The 23304-nt window shown below is 49.2% G+C and overlaps 2 protein-coding genes across 9 annotated transcripts in view; both read right to left on the bottom strand.

Annotated features, from left to right (window-relative positions):
• Positions 1 to 305: 305 nt before the first annotated feature.
• Positions 306 to 23304, bottom strand: part of GNAS (GNAS complex locus) — a 54170-nt gene continuing 31171 nt past the window's right edge. The window contains exons 1-13 of one of the 8 annotated variants that reach the window (XM_027620556.2): positions 19250 to 19756; positions 15458 to 15530; positions 12206 to 12250; positions 7776 to 7833; positions 7570 to 7689; positions 5669 to 5766; positions 2339 to 2393; positions 2132 to 2205; positions 1977 to 2035; positions 1748 to 1868; positions 1426 to 1556; positions 1049 to 1116; positions 306 to 818 (exon numbers count right to left, since the gene is read on the bottom strand). In XM_027620556.2, the coding sequence (XP_027476357.1) occupies positions 672 to 818; positions 1049 to 1116; positions 1426 to 1556; positions 1748 to 1868; positions 1977 to 2035; positions 2132 to 2205; positions 2339 to 2393; positions 5669 to 5766; positions 7570 to 7689; positions 7776 to 7833; positions 12206 to 12250; positions 15458 to 15530; positions 19250 to 19388 (1188 nt within the window). In that variant the 5' untranslated portion in view covers positions 19389 to 19756 and the 3' untranslated portion in view covers positions 306 to 671. Of the gene's footprint in view, positions 819 to 1048; positions 1117 to 1425; positions 1557 to 1747; positions 1869 to 1976; positions 2036 to 2131; positions 2206 to 2338; positions 2394 to 5668; positions 5767 to 7569; positions 7690 to 7775; positions 7834 to 12205; positions 12251 to 15457; positions 15531 to 19249; positions 19757 to 23304 lie in introns of those variants that run through there. The other 7 variants (XM_027620557.2, XM_027620551.2, XM_027620552.2 and 4 more) reach the window with 7 other exon arrangements.
• LOC113936967 (eukaryotic translation initiation factor 3 subunit A-like) lies at positions 20190 to 22052 on the bottom strand. The gene is made up of 2 exons (XM_027620560.2): positions 21790 to 22052; positions 20190 to 21614 (listed from the first exon to the last, which is right to left on the bottom strand). The coding sequence occupies exon 2, from the start codon at positions 21248 to 21250 to the stop codon at positions 20414 to 20416; it is 837 nt and encodes a 278-aa protein (XP_027476361.1). The 5' UTR covers positions 21251 to 21614; positions 21790 to 22052; the 3' UTR covers positions 20190 to 20413.

The following is a 23304-nucleotide window of genomic DNA, read 5'->3' as shown; positions in this document are numbered from 1 at the left end:
CTAAAGTTGGACAGAGAGCCCCAAACCTAACACCTATTTTGGGGCGAGATTCTAGGTAAAACAGGCACAATGTGATGACATATAAGAGAAGTTGGTAGAATGGATAGGGTGGCAATGACCAATTCGGAAGTCTTTCTTTACATGGGCTAATGGTTTCCTAAGGGGCGTGGGCTTGGGCAAAAGACAGGGGTAGACTTTTTGACTTATCTGCAAGTTGTTTTCAGAAACCCAAATTATGGGGACAAACCATGAACAATGGATATCTGCACGAAGCCGCAAGTAATTAATTCACAGGACTCACATCCTTTGCTCACATTTAATTTTTATTTTGATTTTTTTAATGCTGCACAAGACAATATTTATTTCACTTCTTTTGTTTTATTTCATTTATTTTATTTCATTATTTCTGTTTGCTGCTGTTATTTTATTTACTGAAAGAGAGAGGGAACTTTTGTGGCCTTTTCCTTTTTCTCTGTAGGCCGCCTTAAGCTTTCTAAATTTGGAATATTTAAGCAAGCTGAAGGGGAAAGGGGGTTTCGCAAAATCACTTGGGGGGAAAAGGAAAGGCTGCCTTGTTAATCATGCCCTATGGTGGGTGATCAACTGCGTGTACAATTACGTTTCACTCTTAATTGTGCTTAAGGCTTTACTTAAATTTGGGTGTTCCCTTCTTAGAGCAGCTCATACTGACGAAGGTGCATGCGCTGAATGATGTCACGGCAGTCGTTGAACACACGGCGAATGTTCTCGGTGTCCACAGCGCAAGTGAAGTGGGGGTAGCAGTAGTGGCGCCCATCTCCACTAGCAGTGCTGATTCTCTGCGGGACAAACGCAGGAAAACCGAGTCAGCGCCACCTCCCTACGATCATCAACAGGGTATCCGCCAAGGACGAGCTGACCAGCTACTTACTGAGGTTACGTGAAAGCTAAAATTCTCACTGGCTACCAGTGAAATAAAATGGAAGAACTGAAGAGATTTTAATCCCCAAATGTTCAAGTAAATTTACCGCCTGGAGAAAAGAGAAAACTAAAGACAGTCTCTACTCACCAGAAATTCGTCGCGGATGAAGTACTTGGCCCGGGTCACGCGTGGGTCCTCTCCGGGCTCGGGAGTAGCTGTGAAGAACAGAACCATTTTGGTAAGGTCATCGAAAGGTTAAGGGCAGAGCTAGGGTGCTGACATCATTGTAGCCCCTTAACTTCTACGCAGAGAAGTGAGCTCTTCTTGCCTCCCTACAGATCCCTTATAGTTGGGTGGTGGGAGTGAAGGGACACTTCCATTCTTAGAGGCTGTTCATTTAGGTGATTCTTAAACTCCACCTATGTGAAAAACCTCCAGAAAGGGAGACTTGTAGCACAATCAGGGGTGTATAGGACCAATGAACGGAACCACGCTCCCGTGCGACAGCGTAACGTCATACGCACCATCCTCAGGAGTAGTGTAGCGAGCAAATTCTGGAAAGTAGTCCTCAATCTTCGATTTTCCAGCAAGGACTTTCTCAGCGAGCAGGTCTTGCTTGTTGAGGAACAGAATCACAGAGATGGTGCGCAGCCATCTAACAGAGAGGAATATGGGCTTAATGTCCAGGAAAAGAAAGCATTCTTTCTGCAAGGGGTCTGATCTACTTGCACAAGACTCTTTTTAATAATAGTGCAAATACAGGGCTTTGGGATCAGTCACAGGATCCCTCCCCCCTGCCCCCCCAGGAGAGAGGCTGGGAGGAAGCCAAGGGGATGCTCCACAAACCTGTTGTTCCAGATGCTCTTGAAGAGGTTCAGAGCCTCCTGCAGGCGGTTGGTCTGGTTGTCCTCCCGAATGACCATGTTGTAGCTGCTGCTGGCCACCACGAAGATAATGGCAGTCACATCTTCAGCGCGAGAAAGCAAAAGCAATGCATGTTAGAGGTGAACGTGAACCTCGATGATTCAAAGAGCAAAACGTCCTTATAGAGCAGAGAAGTCTATGGCTTCCATACCATTGAAGCATTGGATCCATTTGCGGCGTTCATCGCGCTGGCCACCCACGTCAAACATGCTGTGGGAGACAGAGGACACCCAGTCACCCCACCGCTCTGCTGGTGGGAACTGAAGGAAACCAGTCTCTATCTTAAAAAGGGAACCGTTCACTTACTGGAAGTTGACTTTGTCCACCTGGAACTTGGTCTCAAAGATTCCAGAAGTCAGGACGCGGCAGCGAAGCAGATCCTAAAACAAGATCTAGGTCAATGGATCTCACCAAAACCAACTGGAATATTAATAATGGCCAACTGGAAGCAAAAGTCTTGACTAGCTTGGAAAGAGGGCTCCAAGTCCTCTGACTGTGAGAACTTTTGCCTACCTGATCGCTGGGCACATAGTCAGCCTGCTTGATGACATCAATCTTGTCCAGGAAGCTGGGAGGAGAAGAACAGACACACAGGGGTGTTCAAGGAGCTCATGAGCTCATGCTGATTTGCCCCTAATTCCATTCCTGTCTCGCTACGAAGTTGAGCTCAATGGAAATGAGGGTGTCATAGTTATATGGCATTCAGTCAATGGGAGTTTTGTCCGTGTTGGTCATGTTGATGACTCAAAGCCTATACCTTAGAAAGGTTAGAGCAAGCAGCATTTAAGAAAAGATATTTGGAGGACTAGTAGATCTAGGCCTCTCAGGGCCCCTGGCCTACAGGTACAGCAGAGGACCAAAGGGGGATGGGGTTGGGGGCTCTGGACTTGGTTCTGTGCAACTAGCAGAGGCCCCCAAACCAGGCCTACCTGATCTTGTGCCATTTGAAAATTATTAAAAATTTAAAATTTTCAAGTTGTCTGCCTTTGACTAAAATGGCAAGTAATTTGAAAACTGTACACTTCTACTCCATTTTTTTTTTTTTTTTAAGTAAAATGGCACACTTAAAAGCAGCAAGGATTTTCCCCTCAAGGGACTCGTGAAAATGAGATTGTTTGAATTACTCAGAATGGGTATCCCTTCCTCCTACTTTTTAAGAATCTCACTTATTAAAAGAGAACAAAAGAGGCTGACACAAAGGAGCCCTTTCTGGCCTAACCACACCGAGCAGGAAACAAACACAAAGTTCCCTTCCGCTCCGTTCGGTCCATGAAATAGAACCCTCCAGATAGGAGACTTTTGAGTTAAAAAAAAAAAAAAAAAATCCCACAGCCATCCAGGCTATGGATCCTTCTGGGGCTGGGATCGTGCACAAAAGAGGGGCCTGGGGCCTGAGAGACAACCATCCACCGTAAGGAAGCTCTGTGGGCCACAACTTTCCCAAAGCAATGAAGACATCCAAGTGTTGCTGGACTAGACACACCATTAGAGAAAAGAACTTAGGAAAGATTGGGGTCATTTAATTAATATGGAAAATGAATGTTAAAACTGGGAGAGGGGGTAGTTTTTCCTGGGGCGGGGGGGGGGAGATGGGGGTTTAGAATTGTTTTAAAACTGAAAAGAAAATCACAAAGGGAGAAAAGTCATACTTTGAAGAAATTCTGTAAGTTCCCCCTGCCCCCCATCCTCTTTACCAGTTTAGAGTTAGTCTGGCTTAGAGGATACACTGACTTGCCCAATCAGTCCCACATTACAGCACCAGTCCAGAAATAGCTCCCCAGCCGCCCTGGCCTCCAGCATGTTGCCATGGCAACAGAACCACAGTTCTATAAATAGATCATCAGCACCAAATCTTGTGAGAGAGACATCTGGAGCCAGGCCAGCCAAACCCCAGCTCAACAAATAAAAATAGGCAGCTTAAGAAATGGGCAAGATACCAGTATGGCAACTTTAACGTAAAGGCAGTTCAACCAGAAACATACTGGTCAGTGTGCCCCGCACGCATGCTATCATCCTGCCCGGGGAAGACATTTTAAAAGTTGTAACCTATGTTCTTTTTTTTTTTTTTTCCTCCAAGTTTCCTTAAAACGTTCCATAAACTGGGGCGCCTGGGTGGCTCAGGTCATGATCCTGGAGTCCTGGGATCGAGCGCCACATCGGGCTCCAGCCCCACATCGGGCTCCCTGCTCAGCGGGGAGTCTGCTTCTCCCTCTGACTCTCTTCCCTCTCATGCTCTCTCTCATTCTCTCTCTCAAATAAGTAAATAAAATCTTTAAAAAAAAAAAGATAAAACACCAAAAAAAAAAAAAAAAAAAACTTTCCATAAACTGTGCAAATGTTGCCATTTTCAGATAAAGCTGCAGGAGCAACATAATGTTGCTGTAAGAAAACTTTTAAATGGTGTGAAATTAAAAAAACAAAACAAAACAACAACAACCCAGAAACCTGGGTAAATTACTGTTCATGAAACTGTTACTCTCTCCCCGCCCCCCCAACAGAGCACTCAAAATGGGGAGGGTTAAGCCCTCCTAATCTTGTACCTGTACTTCTGACTTGGATCCAAAATACAAAACGCAAACAATTCCAGGATTTCCATTTGTTTTGAGTTACTATAATTAGCACTTCCAGCTTTTAGTTCAAACTTTTGAGAAAATCAGGGACTTTGTTGAAGAAGTGGTAGGGGGTTGGGGTCACCGGGACTGGCCAAGAGGGACTGTTTTTCTGCTCCTTGGGAAAATACACAGACTGGTGAGTAGCGACCACCGCCAAACAGCTAACGTCCCCAAGAGCTGGAGACAGCTGACTGCGTGCTTCCTATGGGAAGGCGGGGCCGGGGAGGGGGACGTTGATAGGTTTCCCAGAGCCTACCAGAAGCTTCTGTGATTTGTAGATAACAGGATTCTAGGGAACTTGCTGTTTGTTTGCTGTTACCTCTTCCTCCCTCCTATTTATTCAACTGGTATTCACAATAAATCCCTCAGGTTTGGGGCTTCTAAGCAAATGCAATTGTAGGTTTTTGTGAGCCAGCCTGGAACCCTGGTCCTGATGACTTGATATTTTCTACAGTGAAGTCGCTTCTGAGTTTCAGCGACCTGCAGAAGAAAGGCTGGAACGTCGCAAATATCTATTACCTGCCCCCCGCCAGCGTATTTTCGCTGAGACCACTTAGCATGTTTGTGCAACCGCAGTCTACAAACACTGTCTTCAAAAACAATTTCTTTGTGGCTCTGAGCATCCTGTATTTACTGTATCAGGTGCAGGGTGAGGGCGGTCCACTCCCCATAAGGGGAAGCATCCTTGAATTAAAGCCCAGCGTGAACGAATAACTCTAGAGGAACAGCATCCAGTAATGCTGGACTCTGGTAACTACTCTATAATCACCTACCTGATCGCAGAAATAGCAAGGCGATTCTCAGCTACCAAGGAGGGGGCGGGGTATGGTTTTGTCCTTGCCATTTCGGTTAGGTTTTTAAATGACAGCAATGAAGTATAATATTTTTACATTATTCAAAGCGTGAGAGCTACCCAATCTTCCTAAAAGCTTGGAGGTCAATCCAATTAATTACCTCAAGCTAATTAACTACGAACATCACTTTATTGCAAGTAATTATCATTTCGCTCTAAGAGGCATTAATTGTTTATATAAAATAATGTCACTGCACTAAAAAGTACAATTAACAAATGAATCAGACCAGAACTTTCTAAGTGCAGGTGGGACTTAACTGGCTGGCTCCTATGAATGGAACCCCTTTGCAAATAACTTTACAAGCACGAGCTGAGATTTCTAGTGTTTTCTCCATTTGTGCCTATGCTGTGTGTGGCTGGGGGAGAGAGGTTACTCACTACTGGGCGCAGTCGATCAGCTGGTACTCGTTGGAGCGCTCATAGCAGGCACGCACGCCTTCATCCTCCCACAGAGCCTTGGCATGCTCATAGAACTCCTGAGAGTGAACACGAGAGAGAACACAGATGAGCTTGAGCCCAGGCAGGCAGGCTGCCCCTACAGTCCAGATGCCACAGTTCACGGTGTGACCAGCACGGGGTGGGATTCCCACTTGCGAGCCAAATTAGTGACTCTGTGCTCAAAAGAACTTTCATTCAATTTGTGAAACGTAATTAAAAGGCAAAGTAATTAATTCCTGCTGTCCTCTTATTGGGTGAATTAACTGGTCTTGGGTAGTGTTCCTCCTATTTTTGGGGGGGGGGTGCGGACAGAGTAAACTACTGAATCATTTTGTTTCTCCACACAACTGCTTTTATGGGAAAGATATACATTAATCTGCATTAGGAGAATATGCCAAGGAATGATTCAGTGTTGTGAAAACATGAAAGATGTGCTGGGATGAAATTTCCCTTCCAGGGAAATTTGAATTTTACCCAAAAAATATTACGGTTGGGAATCGCTGACAAATCTGGCCTTGTCAGTGCCTGTCCCTTGGGAAGGGTCGTAATAGGGAGAAACAAAGGAGCAAATAACCTCTGTTGTTTTAAATTGTAGTAGGTTATGATTCACATTTCATTTGAACATAAGAAACATTTTTAATCATATGGGGGCAATCTTCCCTTACGAGGAAAGGGAAGGTTTCTCTTCCAATATGAATTTAGCAAGAGAAGGATTAAAAGCAGGTAGGGACACAAAGTTCAGCTATCAGCACGACTAATAAAAGGTTACTGTTCTGGTGCATTTTCAACTGGCTGCCATTTTTCCTTCTATTAGAAATATGCATTATGTATATCGTGCTGACCGCTTGATCTTTTTTTCTAGCAAGTGCTACTTAAAAAAAAAAAAAAAATTACCTAGCCCTACTTATTAATACTGCTTCCCTGCTAGTAGAAGTTTGCAGCCAAGCCCATTTAAAATACACAAACACAAATTCCCAGGAAAGCCTGACAAAAGGCCACAATAACTCATTGTTCTAACTGTAGACAAGTCTTTTCCTTCTGGGCCTTATAAACTTGCGCATCTTTCCATCTTGTTTCCCGTTCCCCTCTGAGAAACCACTCTTCCCCTACAAAGGGGTCAAAACGTATGTTTTGGCATGGGCAGTTTTGTGTCACCTAAAAATAGCTCTTTATGGGACAGAGAATCTTTGTAAAGTGTCCTGCACGCCAACGAGGATGCACAGAAGAAAATCTCCAAGTTATAATTTAGGTGAAAGTCCTTTTTTATTTCCTTTTTAAAAAATTTGCCCCAACGCAAGGACTGATTTAAAACTTCATAAAGGTCAAACAGCAAATTGTTGAAAACGAGAATGTCTCCCATTTATAAAACTCAGGGCTGGCCCTTCCTTTCTGCCTTCTTTGCTATCTTCGGGTCCGTTCATTTAACTGGACAATCAGCATTTGTGCGCCACACTTAACATACAGTTTGGTTTGCCACAAGACGGGTACGAGGGCGTAATGAAGGCTGTGACACACAACCCGTGCCATCTTCCCTCATAAACATTTGCAATCTACTAACACGAGGATTAAAGTGGGGTGCTGACTTGTGGGGATGGGTGAGCCAGGACTTAGAAGGGCTGATCGAATTTTGCTCCCCCATCTTGAGCAAAAACCCTACTGATTGTTAAGATTTTGGTTTTGAACATTAAGGACCCTAAGGGAATTCACTTTTCCGGAAAGGTGTTTCGCCGGAAGTGTGGCTGACACAGGTGACCGGTGGCTGGGGCTCATCACCTGTGCCGCCCCGTGGGCCAGGCTGGGGTGGGTGGGGGGGGAAGGAACAACCCAAGAGCTTAGCTTACAGGAGGGAAATCAAAGTCAGGCACGTTCATCACGCTCAGAATGTAGTCCACTCTGAACTGGTTCTCAGGGTTGGCCAGCTCCACAGGGGGCACCAGGTTGCTCATGGCGGCCACGATGGTCTGAAAACAAGTCAGCAAAGCAGTCAGGGGGACAGCACTGCCTGAGAAGGGGACTAAGGGAAGAGAGATAGGACCCAAACACGTACTTCGATCGCCTCTTTCAGGTTGTTTTTGATGTCCTGCACTTTGGTCGCCTTCTCACTACAGTGGGATTGAAAAGAGAGAGAGATCATATTGCATCACATTGACGAACAGAGTCTCTTTAGTCAAGATATTCCAACTAAAAGCATAGTATTCTGTTCTTGCAAGAGCTGTGGGTTCAAATCCGTATGGATTGGAGGTTCCTGAATAAAGGTGGTTTCAAATTATAACCTCCCCAATGTGTCCCAAGGACACGCCCAATTGGGGCTGATTAGCAAATTGGCATCAAGATAATGATCAAGTCTACTGTACCAGAAGCCAGACCTGGTTCACTGTTTCAGATGTGGGTCCATTTTTTGAAGTTCCCACTGCACACCAACACTTCCTAAAAGGCTCCTACTGGCCCTTATCAGCGTGTGTGTGTGTGTGTGTGTGTGTGTGTGTGTGTGTGTGTGTGTGTGTGTGTGTGTGTGTGTGTGTGTGTGTGTGTGTGTGTGTATGATGTGAGGGGGGACATGGGGGTGCTCTATCAATCATATTGGGGAGAAAAAGTTTCATGGTTCTATTTGGGGCTTACTCCATCACTGGATTAGTACATAGAGAACCAGTGAATGCAGATGGTGATATTACAGATTTGAAGGCTTTGAGGCCATTTTTATTAATTAAGTCTCCATGTCAGTCACTCAGCCAGTAGCAATGACGCTTCTAGGTGATGTTAATATACGCTGATCCCTCCACGTGAATAGGGATAAGATCAGATCCCCCCCCCCTGCTCAGGAGTCTTTATGATCTGGGACTTGTGTGCTGGGGGCAGTGGGGGGCAGGGGCACCTGTTAAGTAGAAGTCCAAGGTTTAGCTGATTTGAACCTAAGTCATACAGGACATGTGGGATGATCTTTTTTTTTTATTCAGAGTCACTGGGACCACAAGTAAAAGCCACACCCTCTGGCTCCTGGGGGGACCCCCTGATGGAATGCCTGCTCCCAATCACATCATTTGGAAGCGCCTAGGTGTCTTTCAGCAACTGTCCTTCATCAGCGACACGACCAAAGAAGAGTCTAGAGTTTGTGTCTTCAGGGATAAAAAGGGCCTCTCGCTTGGGGTAAATCTTATCACACCTATTGCCTCAACCTTGTGGTTTTGGGTGTGTGTGTGTGTGTGGGGGGGGACGTGGAACCATGTGCAGGACACACCTGCTGCGCATTAGGCCCCGGGGCTGTGACAGCGCTGTCACGTGGAAGTAAGGCGCCGCCCCCTCACAGAGGAAACTAAGGCTGAGAGGAAAAGTGAGTCACAGAGGCAGAAGGGACAGAGCTCATCTTTTTCTTGCTGTGTAGGAATTTTAAAGACCATCTCGAGATTCCTAACTTTTGAAGCTTTCACTTGATTGATTCACCAAGAGTCCTGGAATGGAGGTAGCCCTCAGGAGTAGAGGAAACAGAAGTGGGGGGGTTAATAACACCCACAGGCCGGCAGTAGGGTTAATCATAGGGCAGGGCGCAGGGAAGGGAGATTGGGGTGCAGGGGTCATGGGCTCGCCTGCCAGCCCGATCCTGGTCCTTTCCACCGAATTGTAATAGCTAATGTTTCCTGCACAGTTTATTCTTATCAAAAGGAAGATCCGCATATTGATCTGAGGGGTGGGCCCCGATTTTCTGATTTCATTTCATCCCTTCTCCAGGATCAGCCCTCTTTCTGGTAAACTGGCCTCAGAGAAACTGCTTTTCATATGAGAGTAAGAAGCTAGTTTGGAAGTATTCTCACCAGTGGGGGAGGGTCAGTAGGCTTTGGGGTATGTGCACGTGCGTGGGGGGGTGGTAAATGGTACCAGGAACCCCCTCAGGGCCACTTAAAAGTGCTGAAGTCAGGAGAACTTGAGAAACAGACATGATAGTAAGAGATCCTGCAAACCACGAGTGTGGCATCCGCACCCGATCGGGGTCCGGCTCTGGTCCCCCACTCTTTATGCAACCACCCTACACTGAAAAGGGACCCAGAGTCCTGACCCTTCTGTGGGACTTTTCTGCTTTGTACGTGCACCAACTGAAGCTCGTTTCTGAAATTAGGAACCATGTCCAGACTCGGTGCTAGAGTCTGAATCAGTTATTTAGACATTAGAAATTTTTTAAAAGGATGTGTGTTTGCCCCTAATGCTCACTTGTGGACTCAAATTTACCTAAAACCCCACAGAAGAAATCCATTCCCATTCATTAAAAACAGGCTCCATTTCCATGGTAATGAGAGCCATTAACCTTCCGTTTCAAGGTTCCACGGTAGTTAAAATTAGAGATGTCCGGGTATTAAATACCCAAATGTACGTACAGCAAGAGGAAAGTACTTCCAGAAACTAGGTTCTTTCATTCAGTTTGATATTTTGGTCTAAGTAGTAGTATGATAATTGGAAAACTTCCAGTCTTAAATACGGATATTTTGAGAACGTGTTCAGTATTCATCTACGTATGTGAATAGGTGTGGGAGTATATCAAGTATAAAACAGCTAAAATAGAAATCTAAAATCTAATTCGGGTGTGTAATACTAAAACATAAAATTCTTCCATTGAAGCAATTACTATGTAGATGGAGATATTATACTAGGGCTGGCAGGTTTATCATTTTTACTATCGCTTAATGAATTTAACATTGATTGTGAAATTCAGAGAAAATCCCTCAGATGTCTCTAAACTACTTAACAAAGCCAAATTATGTATCACCTACTACAATTTGGACGGACTAAATATCAGGGCTGGGGCTAGAAGTGCTTCTAGCACATTGCCCCCTTCCCCCCCCCCGCCAACACGTATATAAAGCCTGTTGTCTGGGTTTGAGTTTTAGGAGCCCCTTCTCTCCGCGCCCCCCCCCCCCCCCGTCAGCTGCCTAAGTGGTAGGGGGGGGGCTACGTCGTCCCGAAAGCCTCTCTCCGTCCTATACTTTATCCTTGGGCTTTTGTGGGAAAGGACAAAAGAAGAAAGACAGAAGACAGACGCAAGATACAGGGATTGCTGAGACATGCAGAGAATTTTTATTTATCACGTATGTTAATTCTTATATTTACTTGCAGAACAGAGTCACAGAGAGAAGTGCAGGCAAGGCATTAGTAGGGTTCAAGGATCTAGCGCAGCATCTAGTACACAGTAGCTGGTTCTATAAGGGTTTGTCATATTTCTCAAATGCCAACTTTTGGTACAGTAAACTGTCAGTCACTTTTATGTAGATGCCTTTTTTTGGATTTGCTATTACACTACATTTCTGCCAATTAAGGATTTCATGCCATATTTTTGTGTGTGTGTGGTTTTTTTTGTATTTTTTTGTTTGTTTGTTTGTTTGTTTTCAGTTATCTTTTGAGGTTAGGTGGTAGGGCCCCATCCCCCTCCCCCCCCCACAACAGAATAGTATTCTTATTAGAAGTTCCTAAGACCAGGCAATTCCAGCATGCAAAGTGTGATAGGACATAGCCGGGAAGATGAGAAACTGTAGCCATCATCTAGGGATAATATATTCTAAAAGAAACAGATGAACAAACATGTGTAAGTTACTTTGTCCCCGACCCCAGGATCCTTTGCCCCGCCCCACCCCGGCCACAGAGGCTATTTCTTTTGAGATGCCCTAGGCTAGGTCAATCAGCTCTGCGTGTTCTCATGAGAAATAGCTGCTTCATCACTGCATGCTGAATATGCAAGCAGACCTCCAATGGTTACCTGGCATGCGTGTGCGTGTCGGCGTGTAATGGGGAGTGGGGATGTAGGAAGTGAAGGAAAACAAAATTGATGATGAATGGAAAAAAAAAAAAAAAGCGGATGCCATCATGAATTTCCTATCCACTAGCTAATAATGCAATATGCCTCCAATTCAAAATATACTTGAAAATCTTAAAAAGATCAGAGGCTTTGATATCATTCTTAACAATGACCTCCTGCAAGGTGCTGAGGCACTTTTTTTTTTTCCTCTCCAAATTACAGACAGCGCAGCACCACGAATATTTTGAGAGGGAAAAAGATTTTTTTTTCCCCGCCAAGTCTGAAATTTTAAAATCAGACCAAGCACTGGGTGGATGGGAATTTAGTAGATAGTTTTAAAAACAAGTAGCCAATCCGAATGGACAGCTGGGGTAGGGGTGGGGAAACAAAAACCATATGGAAAAACATCCATTCTCGAAATCTTAAACTGATCGTCTAACACTGAAATCTGTAACTTTTCCCCCAGCTGGATTTAATTACATTTAAAGAATGCCCCCCCCCCCCCCAAATTATGTTTTGCACTTCACTGGCTCTGAAATGTCAAAGATTGTTTAGGTGTCACGTGCAAACGTATACCAAGATGGCCGATGGCCCTGAAATGAGTTCTGTTTCCTCCCCGGGGGCTCAGCCCTCAGTTTCCCAGTATGATCTTCATGTTTGTTTGTTTGTTAAAAAGTTTTTCTGTTTTTGAATGTGCCTACCCATCGCTGTTGCTCCTTGCAGCCTGCGGGTCCTCTTCGCCGCCCCTTTTAAAGAGAGATTGAAAGCTCACCTAATCTGCAAGGCACCGCAATTCCCCAAAACCCCACACAGCCTCTCTACATTCCTAAACAAATGGCCACCATCCTCCCGTTCAGTCCTAGTGGCCTTTCGGGCCAAGCTGGAAGGCCTACTGAGACTGCAGGCCGTGGAGGGAAGAATGCCACACCTCCGCCGCCGTATTAGCCGAGCCCTCTGGAGACTCGCAGGTCGGGTATACAGAAGGGACGGATAATTATTTTCTTGTGCTTTCACTAAATGTACATGCATTAGGGAGACAAAGCCGTGATTTCTCTCACAATTCTTTTGAGAATATAGCAGCGCATCAGGCTCCTTAATTCTCCTAGATCTTTACCATGTTGTATCTGAACACACAAAGGCCCAGACATGGGTGATTTTGGCCCATGATTTCCTGGTGCAGTATTAATTTCCTCCCTTCTTATAGTCGGGGAAACTACCTATGAAGTGTTTTTATTTATATAAACTGTTGCCGATAAATTGTCATCAATTAAAACTGTGTGTCTGCACCATGAGGCAGCAAAATAAAAGAAAAAAAAAAAAGAAAACAAAAACAAACCCTACTCAAAAACCAATCCTCATAAGTGGCAGGAATCCCTCCTTGGAAGTGGGAAGGGCAGGATGCCTAAGCGCTCTACATGGCTTTGTGATTGATTAGCTTATTCGCTCAACCAATGTTAATGGCACCTTCCCCCCCCCCCCCCCCCCCCCCCCCCCCCCCCCCCCCCCCCCCCCCCCCCCCCCCCCCCCCCCCCCCCCCCCCCCCCCCGGTACTAATGGTGAGGAAGAGTTAGCTTTTGAGTTAGGAAAATCCACACTTGACCTCTGTATTTCTCAAGGTCAGATTAATATTACACCTTACTCTAAAACTGTAATCGGCATGGCAGTCTGCGGATAGTTAAGGCAAATTTAATAGCTCAGCCCAGCCCTAACAAAGCGCACATTTACGGGAGCCAGGAGGAAAAGGCCCTGCACCACGCAAAACACCCTTTAGTGGATGGATGTCACCATTATTTCATAGGGACTTCCTAGTGAAGAAGGCAAACGCTTTTGTTGCAATACCGCACTGAGGAAAAAGAAAAAAGGAGGCTCACTTGAAGGAGACAAAAATAAGGTTTCTAGACTCACACGAAGAAATCCCCTGTATGTCACTTCCACAGGCTAAATTTAACATCCTGAGAGATTACCTATGGCTTCCTCTACAAGGCAGGCAAACTGGGAATGTCGCTTCCTCTTTTTAAAAAGAAAATAGAAAAGAGAAGTTCTGGTTTAAATGCCTCATGTGCATTACAGACTGGCTCGCCAAGGGAGGAGAATCCTTTCTCTAAAAATTAAAAAATTGTAGGGCAGTCTGGAGAGTGATAAAGCCTTAAGTAAATTATTGCAAGGATGTCCTACCTTCTGCTGGACTCGAGCTAAGGTAAACAGCGGCGGCTGCATCCTTTTAAAAACGCTAGCCATGTCCAGTTTTAATCAAAATATTTATCTAGAGGGTACGTGGTCAAATTATCTTTGCTTAACTAGCCTCCAGAAGAAGCACTCCCCGGCAAGTTACGGGGGAAATAATTATACAAGATTTTTCTTTAAATTACAAATTCACATAGTTAAAAGTTGGTTTCTGGCTTTTTGTTTATCAACCGCTGACAATCCCTGGGAATAGGGCTTTTTGAAGGGTGTGTCAGGAATTAAGAATTTCAGAATTGCTTTGTGACAAGTGAAAGTGAGTATTTAATTAGCTGCATGTATGTGCGTATTGATAACTCAAGTCACTCAAAATTGGTAAAATAGCCCATCCTTCTAGATTCGTGCTTAAAGCACAGAGCATCCTAAACTAAAACACCCATTTGTATGTGTGACATCATCCTCAGCCCCGATTATCTGAACCAAGAAATTCTAGAATGTTCCATAAAGAGCTGCCTTCAAGGGCAGTCCTTTTACCTCTGAAAGGTGGTAAAATTCATCTTTGTGTCCCTAGTGCTTGGTGCACAGTAGGCGTCTGTAAGTGGCTTTTTATTGGTTTGTTTTTTTTGTGGGGTTTTGGTGTATAACTGAAACTACGCGGCCTTGACTCAATGTCCCCCCTTTGAAACTAAATGGGATGCAAGGGAGAGATGAGTTTTCAACTGAATCCAGGTTTAGGGAAAGGAATGGGATTGCTAACCAGCTAGTAATTGCAAACTAGTGCCTTCAGGTGTTTGCAATCCGGTGCGGTGAATAGCTGTCACCCCAGTGAAAGCAGACAGCTGGTAGATTTAGTGTTTTCTGTTTCACAAGGGCTGGGGGGCAGGGGGCATTTGGGGTCTGGGGAGAAAAGCAAATGCCCCGATTATATTGAACGCCCCCTCTGTTTACATTCTTCATGGCAAGCAAGACCCCGCATTTCTCTTCCATCCCTAATACACACGCACTCTCTTTTAATCTTTATTCTCAATGCGGTATTGTCACCTTGTCCTAAACCAAGATGCCTGCAAGGACTTTTCAAAGGCAAAAATGCCCCTTGACCCGGCCGGAAGTACCTAACTCCCAGTCTCCATCACTTAAATGTCTTTTTCTTTCTTTATGCGAGATTATTGATTTTTAGCAAGGGAAACAGTGATTTGCCCATAATATTAATTCCAAAGGGGGGGTGGTGAGGGAATGAGGAATTATTAACAGGGGCTGCTGCCTCTTTCCAACTTTGTTTTACATGAGAACATTATGGAAACTGTTTTTCCTTAATAGTTTAAAACACCCTACATTGGTGCATTGCGCTGACGTCTGCTGGGGTGCGGGGCGGGGGGGGGGGCTTCTCTGCAGTGGTCAGGTTACCTGCAAAGGGGGTGGCCACAGCAGGTGTCAGCCATTAGAGACCCACTGCACCAAAATCTGTGGGCAGGTCTGCGGCAGACCTGTCATGGGACTACTTTTATCTGTAAAAGTGCTATTTTCTTGGGGGAGGGGGAGCATTTTTATAAGAACACTGGTGCTTTATTATTACTATTATTATTTACTGCTGCACCAAAGATTAAAAGGAGGGGGGGAATCCCCAAAGAGCACTTCCCTGGATTTTCTAATATGTAGGCTGAAAAAATTAAGTGGAAATTGGCTGCCCAGCCCCCAAAATCTACCTAAACTTCCTAAAGGTTAGTATAAAACGTGTTAATCTTCCTGTGCCCTTGCACAGAGTTGACACTTACTCTCCATTAAACCCATTAACATGCAGGATCCTCATCTGCTTCACAATGGTGCTTTTACCAGATTCTCCGGCACCTAGAAAATGAAAGTAAGTCTCAGGTTATGAAGGAGGCATTTTACACACTTTGGGCAGGGAAGAGGGCTTCTGTCTTTTCCATAGAAGCAGCACGCAAAAAAACAAAACAAAACAACAGACTTGCAATTTTCCTTGACATTTCGGCGCATTGAAAATGAAACACATGTCCAGCTCTACCTGCAGTATTCACCATCACAGTAACGAGAATTAAAGGGTTTGCTGTTTTCAGGAATTTTTCCCCCCTTCGGGTTGTTTTAAAATTTGTGAGGTGGAGAAGCCAAGGGGCAAAGAGAAGGAATGACGCAATTTTGTCATTTGAGGGGGGAAGAAAATTGAAGTTAAAACTGAAACTGAATCCTTGAAATAGGAGCATTCACTGGTGAAACGCACACATAAATGTAGACAGCCACAGAATTCACTGTTTGTCGGAGGTTTCACGGTTAAAACACCCAGGATTCACAAACAATGCCCAGACACCGCAGTCTCCTTCAGCTGGCGGACTGACGCAGCATTTCCCTCCCGCAAATTCTCACAATGTAGCTGCTGTACGGGCAGCCTTCTCTCCCCTTGGGCTACTCAAAAATCAACCCTAACCTGCAAGGTTCCATGTGTCCTCTTTTCCCGCAAAGGGTATTTTCTTAGAGATAAATTCTCTCTGGATACAACCACCGTGTTGGGGGAGGGGGGGAATGGGAGCCCATCAATTGTATGTCACATTCTCGAAAAACACATTTTAATATCAAATGTAGTGCTTGAGAACAACCATAATTACATGCAACAACAACTGTATAAAGTATTAAAAGGACACGACTTTAATCATGAGAAAAAATATTCCTGGGAGCTACTGAATTTTCAGATTCCTCAAGCCCTTCTCAAAGTAAGAAGGAACACACATGCCTCCATTTTAAATCACCTTTCATTTGTAAACATATTTTATGGAAAAAGCACATTTCCACCCAGCTAGAAGGAGGATTGCTATTTTTTCATTTTCTTTTTTGCAAATGTACTCACTTCAACAAATACTCTTTGTGTGAAAAATTTTTTGCCCTCCTCCCACACAAACCTTTTTTACCCTTTTTCTTTTTTTCCACTTTTAATTTTATTAATTGCTTTTGTTTTACTGCCCAGAGAGCAAAGCATTCCTCCTTCTCTTGCCTTTTCACAAGGCTGTAATCAATATCTGTAAAAGTTAAAATTAGTCTCCACAGAAACATTGATTTCAAAGCAAACACTGTATCTTAATGAGCCCAACTCTAATAAGTTAAAATATTAAAGGCACTATTAAGATTCCATGCAGAGAATACATGACATTAATCAGAATCTCCAAATTCTTTCGTCAGAAGTGTGAACATGTGTTAACACCTCTCTCTTACAGACACAAACAGATCTGTGCCTCAGTTTCCACATCTATGACATTGGAGAACTGGGCTGAAAAATTACTGCAAGATCTTTTGTGGTGCTGTAATTTACTCAACTTTACGTCATTAAATTAAGATGCACTTAAAAAGAGGATTTTGGGTATCATTAGGTTTCCTCTTTGGCGGGGGGGGGGGGGGGGGGGGGGCATTATTTGGTGAGAACCACCATGTAAAAATGCAAAATGTGTGGCAATGAGTTGGGCTGCAGACCCCCATGCCAGAGGCTATCAATAAAATCATGATAAAATGTAGCCACATAGACTGGGACACCTGGGGAAAATAAGCCCACAGGGATGCAAGGTGTGTTCGGAGTAACAGTCTCAAATTAAGCAGAGACTTTGTGATCACTGAGCAAAGGTGTTAGAAATTTAAGGCACCCTTAGTATCACATTTGTTTCAAATTAGTATTCAGGTAGCAAGATGGCACTCCTAGGAAAGATTCTAGACTTTTCCAGGCTTATACTTTGAAATCAAGTTATATGCATATTAATAATTCACATAGCATAATTCTACCTTTAGAAGTTTTAGGTAAGACTTCAACATATGTATCATTTAATTACTGAAATTGCAAATGCATAAACACCAAACTTATTTCCACTTAATTTTCTGCTTTATATAAATCTGGACCCAGGAGAACAAAGAGGTGACCCATCCAAAAAAAAAAAAAAAAGCAAACCAAACACCACCACGAAGAAAATTCAGCCTTTTACATTTTTATTCTTTATAATCAAGCTGTTTTGTTGAAATGTGACCATGAACTAGGTTTTAACCTAGCAAATTCACAAATGAACTCAGCCAAATTACTGAGGAAGTGGAAAACTTCCATAGTAATTAATGCCTGTGTAATTCTTCTGGTCATTTCAACAATTTCTTTTATGCTTATGTTTTATTTTGTCCCTCCCCCTCCCCTTAAGAAAAAAGGAGGTTAGGCCATCTCCTTATAGTTAACAATCCCCCCGCCTTTTTTTTTTTTTTTGCCAAAGAGGAAAAACCGCAATCAAGAGAAAACCCAAAACCAAACAACCAAATGTCACTTGACAAACAACTAATTAACGTCTTTTCATCTCCTTCCACCTGGAAAAAAAGTCTTCTCCTTAAAGCGCTCTCAATGCCCCCTCCCACCTTGAACAGGACAAAAAAAAAAAAAAAAAAAACCACGCCATTTCCAGACCAAGAAGCCATTTACAGACAAATGTCATTTTCCAGTTCTGATTTGTGAATGTCTTTTTTTTTTTTTAACAAAGCACTCTCAATGTGGCCGACTAACAGGAAAATGTGTGTGTGTGTGTGTGTGTGTGTTAATGGTTTGGTGGGGGGGGTGCTACAATTAATTCTCTTGCTTTTCAAAAAAGCCTGCATGTCTGGAAGGGGATAAAAAGGTCATACTGTAAAAATGACGTGTCATTTGGCTTCACTGGGCATTTAGCGTACTAACTCCATTTTTTTTTTTTTTTTTTTGGTCTTATTTTATTTGATTCTCCTTGTCTTGCTTCCACGGCCCGACCCGGCCCGGGACACGTCTGCTCCGCGCACACAGTGTGTGTCCTGCCCGAAACGCACCGAGTCGCGCCCAGCGGCGGCCGCGCTCCCTCCTCCCCGCCCCCCCCACTCCGGCGCCACGACTCGCCCGCGCCCCCTCCCCCTCACTGCACCACCTTTACCACTCCGATCCCTTCCGAGGGGCTGATGTCACCCGCCCCCCCCACTCTCCTCGGCCACTTCCCCCGCCAAAGCCTCCCCTTGGCGAGGTCCCCTCCGCCACAGCGGCGCCCCCCCCCCCGCGTCACCCCCTCCTCTCTGGCCCCTTTCTTCTCCCTCTCCCAACAAATCACACACCCCACGGAGGCGGGTCCCCCTCCCTCTGCCCGCCACCCCATTTCCTGTCCCCGAAACCCTCTTTTTGTCGCAGTCTCCCGAGCCCTGTGGGGCTCCCCCTCCCCCTCCCCAACATGCACCCAAACCCCTGGCGTCGTGTAGGCCTCGCGGAAAACAGAGAGAGAAAAAAGAGCAAGGGGGAGGGCGAGAAAGAAAGAGAGAGACAGAGAGCGGGCGGGCCAGGGGAGTGGGCCCCACGCCCGCGCCGCCACGGCCCCCCGCCCCATTTTGAGCCCCCGCCCGGCCGAATCTGCGCCCCGGGGTCCCCCTTCCGGCCTCGCCCCCCAAAACAGAGCCCGCGAGCGGGCGACGGGCTCGGGAGCGCGCGCCCGGGGCGGGGGGCGGGCTCGGCGCGCGCGGCCTGCGGGGCGCCCCGAGGGGCCCCCGAGCCGGGCCGGGGCCGGCGCCCCCCGCCCCGCCCTTACCCAGCAGCAGCAGGCGGTGCGTGGCCCGGTAGACCTGCTTGTCCTTCTGCAGCTGCTTCTCGATCTTTTTGTTGGCCTCGCGCTGCGCCTTCTCCTCGTTGCGCTGGTCCTCGGTCTTACTGTTTCCGAGGCAGCCCATGGCGGCGGCGGCGGGGCGCGGGCGCGGCCGGGCTGCGGCGGCGGCGGCGGGGCCGGGCGCGGGCGGCCTCACGCGGGCCGGGCGGGCCGGGACAGCGCCGGGCGGGCGGGCCGGGCGCGGGCTCGGCTCCTCGGGGAGGAGCGCGCGGGGCGGACTGCGGGCCGCGAGGCGCGCGGGGAAGGGAGGTTGGCGGTCGGACCGAGGGGAGCGCGTAGCTCCCCGCCCCTCGAGCCGAGGCCGAGGGGGCTGATGGCCGCCGCCGGGCCGAGGCGGACCAGAGCAGGAGCTGCGGGAGCTGCTGCCGCCGCTGCCGCCGCCGCCGCTCTTATTGCCTCGGCCCGGGCCCGCCGCCGCCCCGACCCAAAGCTTTGCAGCGGGCGGGGGGAGGCGGGGGGAGGAGGAGGCGGCGGCGGCGAGGGGGGTGGAAGGAGGAGGAGGAGGAGGAGGAGGAGGAGGGATGAGGAGCAGCCGCGGCAGCGGCCGCGGCGGCGGGGAGGGCGGGAGCTGGCGGAGGGAGGCGCCCCCCCGGGTGCCCGGGAAGGGGGGTCCCTCCGCCCGCGCCCGGCCCGGGACGGGACGGGGAGCCGCCCCCTCGCCCCCCTGACTCGGGCCCCACTCGGGCCCGGCCGCGGGGGGAGAGGGGGCGGCCCCGAGCCAGTGACGACCCCTCGCACGACGCCAACGCTCCACCCCCCGGGCCGCGTAGCCCTGCGGCCCCCGAGGCCGAGCCCCCCCCCCTCCTCCCGCGGGCGCCGCCGAGGGGCCGGGGTGGGCGGAAGGGGAGGGAGCGCGAGCCCGAGCCCGGACTTCGGAAAATTTTCGAAAAGAAGAGAGAGACACAGAGAGAGCCAGAGAGCAGGGAGAGTGTGGAAAAAGCGAGGCGAGCACGAACCAAAGGACAGAGCAACCGAAAAGGAAAATGTGTCCAAACACACACACAAATACTTAATAAAAATCCACACTACACAGCGATGGTGGTGTCTGGTGGTGGTGGCGGTGGCGGGGGGCGGGGGGCGGGGGTCTGACTAGATGAGCCGCTCGTCGCGCCCCCGGCGCCGGGCGCCATGGCCCGAGCCGAAGGCACCGCTGGCCCCGGAGCGCCCGCGGCCTCTGCGCTTGGCGCGGCCGCCCAAGTAGGAGAAGAAGGCGCAGCCCAGGAACACTCGGAAGCAGCAGGTCGCCCCGAACACGAAGCCGCAGCCGCGGCCCTGCTCCGTGCGCTTCTGCAGCAGGAAGTTGAGCACCCACGAGGGGCTGCGGACCGAGAAGACCAGGAAGACCACGAGCGGCAGGTGGGCGCTCAGCGCGCCAGCCTTCAGCGGCCCGGGCCGCCACACGACGCCCCCCACGCGCGGCGCCGTGTAGTAGGCGTCGTCCTCGTCGCCCGAGTCCGTGTCCCACGCGGCCCAGGCCCTACTCGTGCCCCCGCCGCCGGCGCCCTCGCCGCCCCCGCCGGCGCCCTCCGCGGCGCCCTCGTCGGCGGCGGCGGCGGCAGCGGCGGCGGCCTCCGGGCCTCGGGCCTCCTCCCGGGCTTCGGGCGCCTTCTTCTTCTTCTTCTGCATCTTCTCCAACTTCTTCCTCTCCTTCTCCTTCTTCTTCTCCTCTTTTCTTCTCTGCTCCAGCAGCTTCTTCTCCATCTTCCTCCGCTCCTTTTCGGTCAGGAACTTCTCGGGGGGCGCCTCCCGCGCCGTCTTCGGGGTCTTCTCGGCGTCCCCGCTCTTCCGTGGCGCGAGCGGCTCTCTCGGCTCGGCCAGCGCTGCAGCCGCCGCCGCAGCTTCGGCAGCCACCTCGGCCGCAGCCGCCGCCGTCTTCTTCTCGCTCTCCGCCGCTCGGGCTTTGATCTTCATGGCCATCTTCAGCATGGTGGCTCGGCCACTTCGGGGTGCCCGGCTCTTGCCTGGCCCGGGCGCCCTGCTTGCCCCCGGCCTCGGCCTGGCCGGACCCCGTGCGCCCCGTGTCGGGGGGGAGTCGGCTGCGATCCCCGCTGCGCTGCCCCGGGGCCGCGGAGCGCGGCTGCCCGGGCTTCGGGCTGCTGGGCTGGCTGCCTAAGAGTTAGCGCCAAAAAGGATGAGCCAACGAAAAAAGGGGTGAGAACAAACCAAAAAGCACCCAACAACAGCGAGAAACCAAAAAGCACCGAGAAATGTCAAACAACTCAAAAAAGAAAAGTGCAGAGGCGCGATGGCACGAGTTTGCTGTTACCCTCAGGCGCTCCTCGGTTTGGCTCTTGGGCACGCCAATGGAGAGGAGAAAAGAGAAAAGAGAGAATTGGGGGGTGCCCGGGAGGCACGGGGCAGGGCGGCAGCACCGGGGCGCCCCTGCCCTGTCCCGGCCCCGGTGGCTCTTGCCCGCGCCGGGCGACTCGCACTTCCGCGGGAGGCCACGGTGCACCCGGACTTACATGTGAGTGAGGTGCACTCACACGCAAGGCAGTGCCTGCCTGCCTGCCTGCGGGCCGCCCGCCGCCGCCGCCGCCGCCGCCGCCCCGCGCCGGGACAGGGGTTCGCTCCAGCCGGCGCCGCAGCCCCGAGCCGGAGAGCCAGCGAGCGAGGGAGCGAGCGCCGCGCCGGGCCAGCCACCTGACGCAGCCCGCTCCGCGGTGCCGACGCGACTGAGTGTCCCCGCCGAAGACGGCGCTCCTAACCAGCCCGATGACGCCCCAGCCTCTTCAGAGGACGGACCCACAGCGGCGGCCCCTATAAACCGAAGGGGAAGCCGAAAAATCGGCCCGCCGAGGACGCACCCAAACGGGGCGCCGCGCACCCAGGGGGTGCGGGCCATTGTGCGGGTGGTGCGGGAGTGGGTAGGGGGCGCGGGGGGCGCAGCAGCGCCAGGCGCGGGGGCGCCCAAGGCGGTGGGCGCCGGACCCCGCCTCCCAGACCTGCCTCCCAATTTTCGGTGAGTGGTGTAGCCCTGGGCGGCGTGCAAAGTGTGCGACGGCGGCGCTTACCCCGGCTGCGCGCCTCCTTACCTCCAGTTTCCCGGTTAGCGCACGCGGGGACCGCCACCCACCCCTCCCTTCCCCGGCGGCGCGTGCCCGTGGAGGTAGGTGTCGGCAAGACTAATTAATCGCGACGCCTGGAAAGGGTTTCAGATCTTGTGGTGAGAGGCGCTATGTGAGCGCAGAGCTAGCATTGCGACAAGAAGCTGGAGGCAGGCAGTGCGCCGGCGACGCGAGAGCCAAGCAGCGGTGGCCGAGGCTGCGGAGTCGGTGCATGCGGCGTCTTCCCAGGCGGGAGAGGTGCCGGGCCGGGGTGTCCTGGTTATCCGTGGCCCGGCCTGGGCACCGCGGGGGCCTCTGGAACAGAAGGAAAAGTAGTTTATTGAACACAAATTTGTTTGAAAGTTGTTTAATAACTCTATTATAAACGTGACCCCACACTAGGACGTGGTAGAGCGCACTGGGTTGAGAGTAGTGATGCTAAAGTTCTCAAACACCGCAGCGGCTCACTCTTCCTGGGACCCTGGATGAGCCACTTGCTGCCACACGGGTGTCTGCTTGGGTGCAGTTCATTCATTCATTCATTCATTCAATACATGTGGTCCATGCGGCCCACCTTGTGCCCAGGTGAGCCAGAGTAGTAGCCCAGGTGATTAGGCTAAGACATGGCAACTGCCTTTGGTGGGTGGCAGGCCTACCTGCCAGTAAACCCAGATGGTCAAAGTAGTCATGAACTCTCTCCCACCTTTGACCTTATTTGACTTCTCAACAGTCAGTCAAACCTCCGATGCCTAGGGGAAAAGAGAGAAGGAAGCCTACCTGTAAATGGAAACACACCTAACATACCTAGGGGTATGAGGAGATTGATACTTCGACAGGCCTTGAGCAAACTGTCGTGTACAGTTCTAAGTTTTCTTTGAAAACAGACACTGGTAACCATTCAACAGAAGGACTGAAATCCCCTTTCCCAAAAGT

This window comes from Zalophus californianus, chromosome 8, assembly GCF_009762305.2.
Source record: "Zalophus californianus isolate mZalCal1 chromosome 8, mZalCal1.pri.v2, whole genome shotgun sequence".
NCBI lineage: Eukaryota > Metazoa > Chordata > Mammalia > Carnivora > Otariidae > Zalophus > Zalophus californianus.
This window is presented reverse-complemented; position numbering and strand designations above follow the sequence as displayed.

Bases quoted from the DNA above. Each gene is read 5' to 3' on its own strand.
- LOC113936967 (XM_027620560.2), bottom strand. From the start codon at position 21,250: ATGCTGAAGATGGCCATGAAGATCAAAGCCCGAGCGGCGGAGAGCGAG.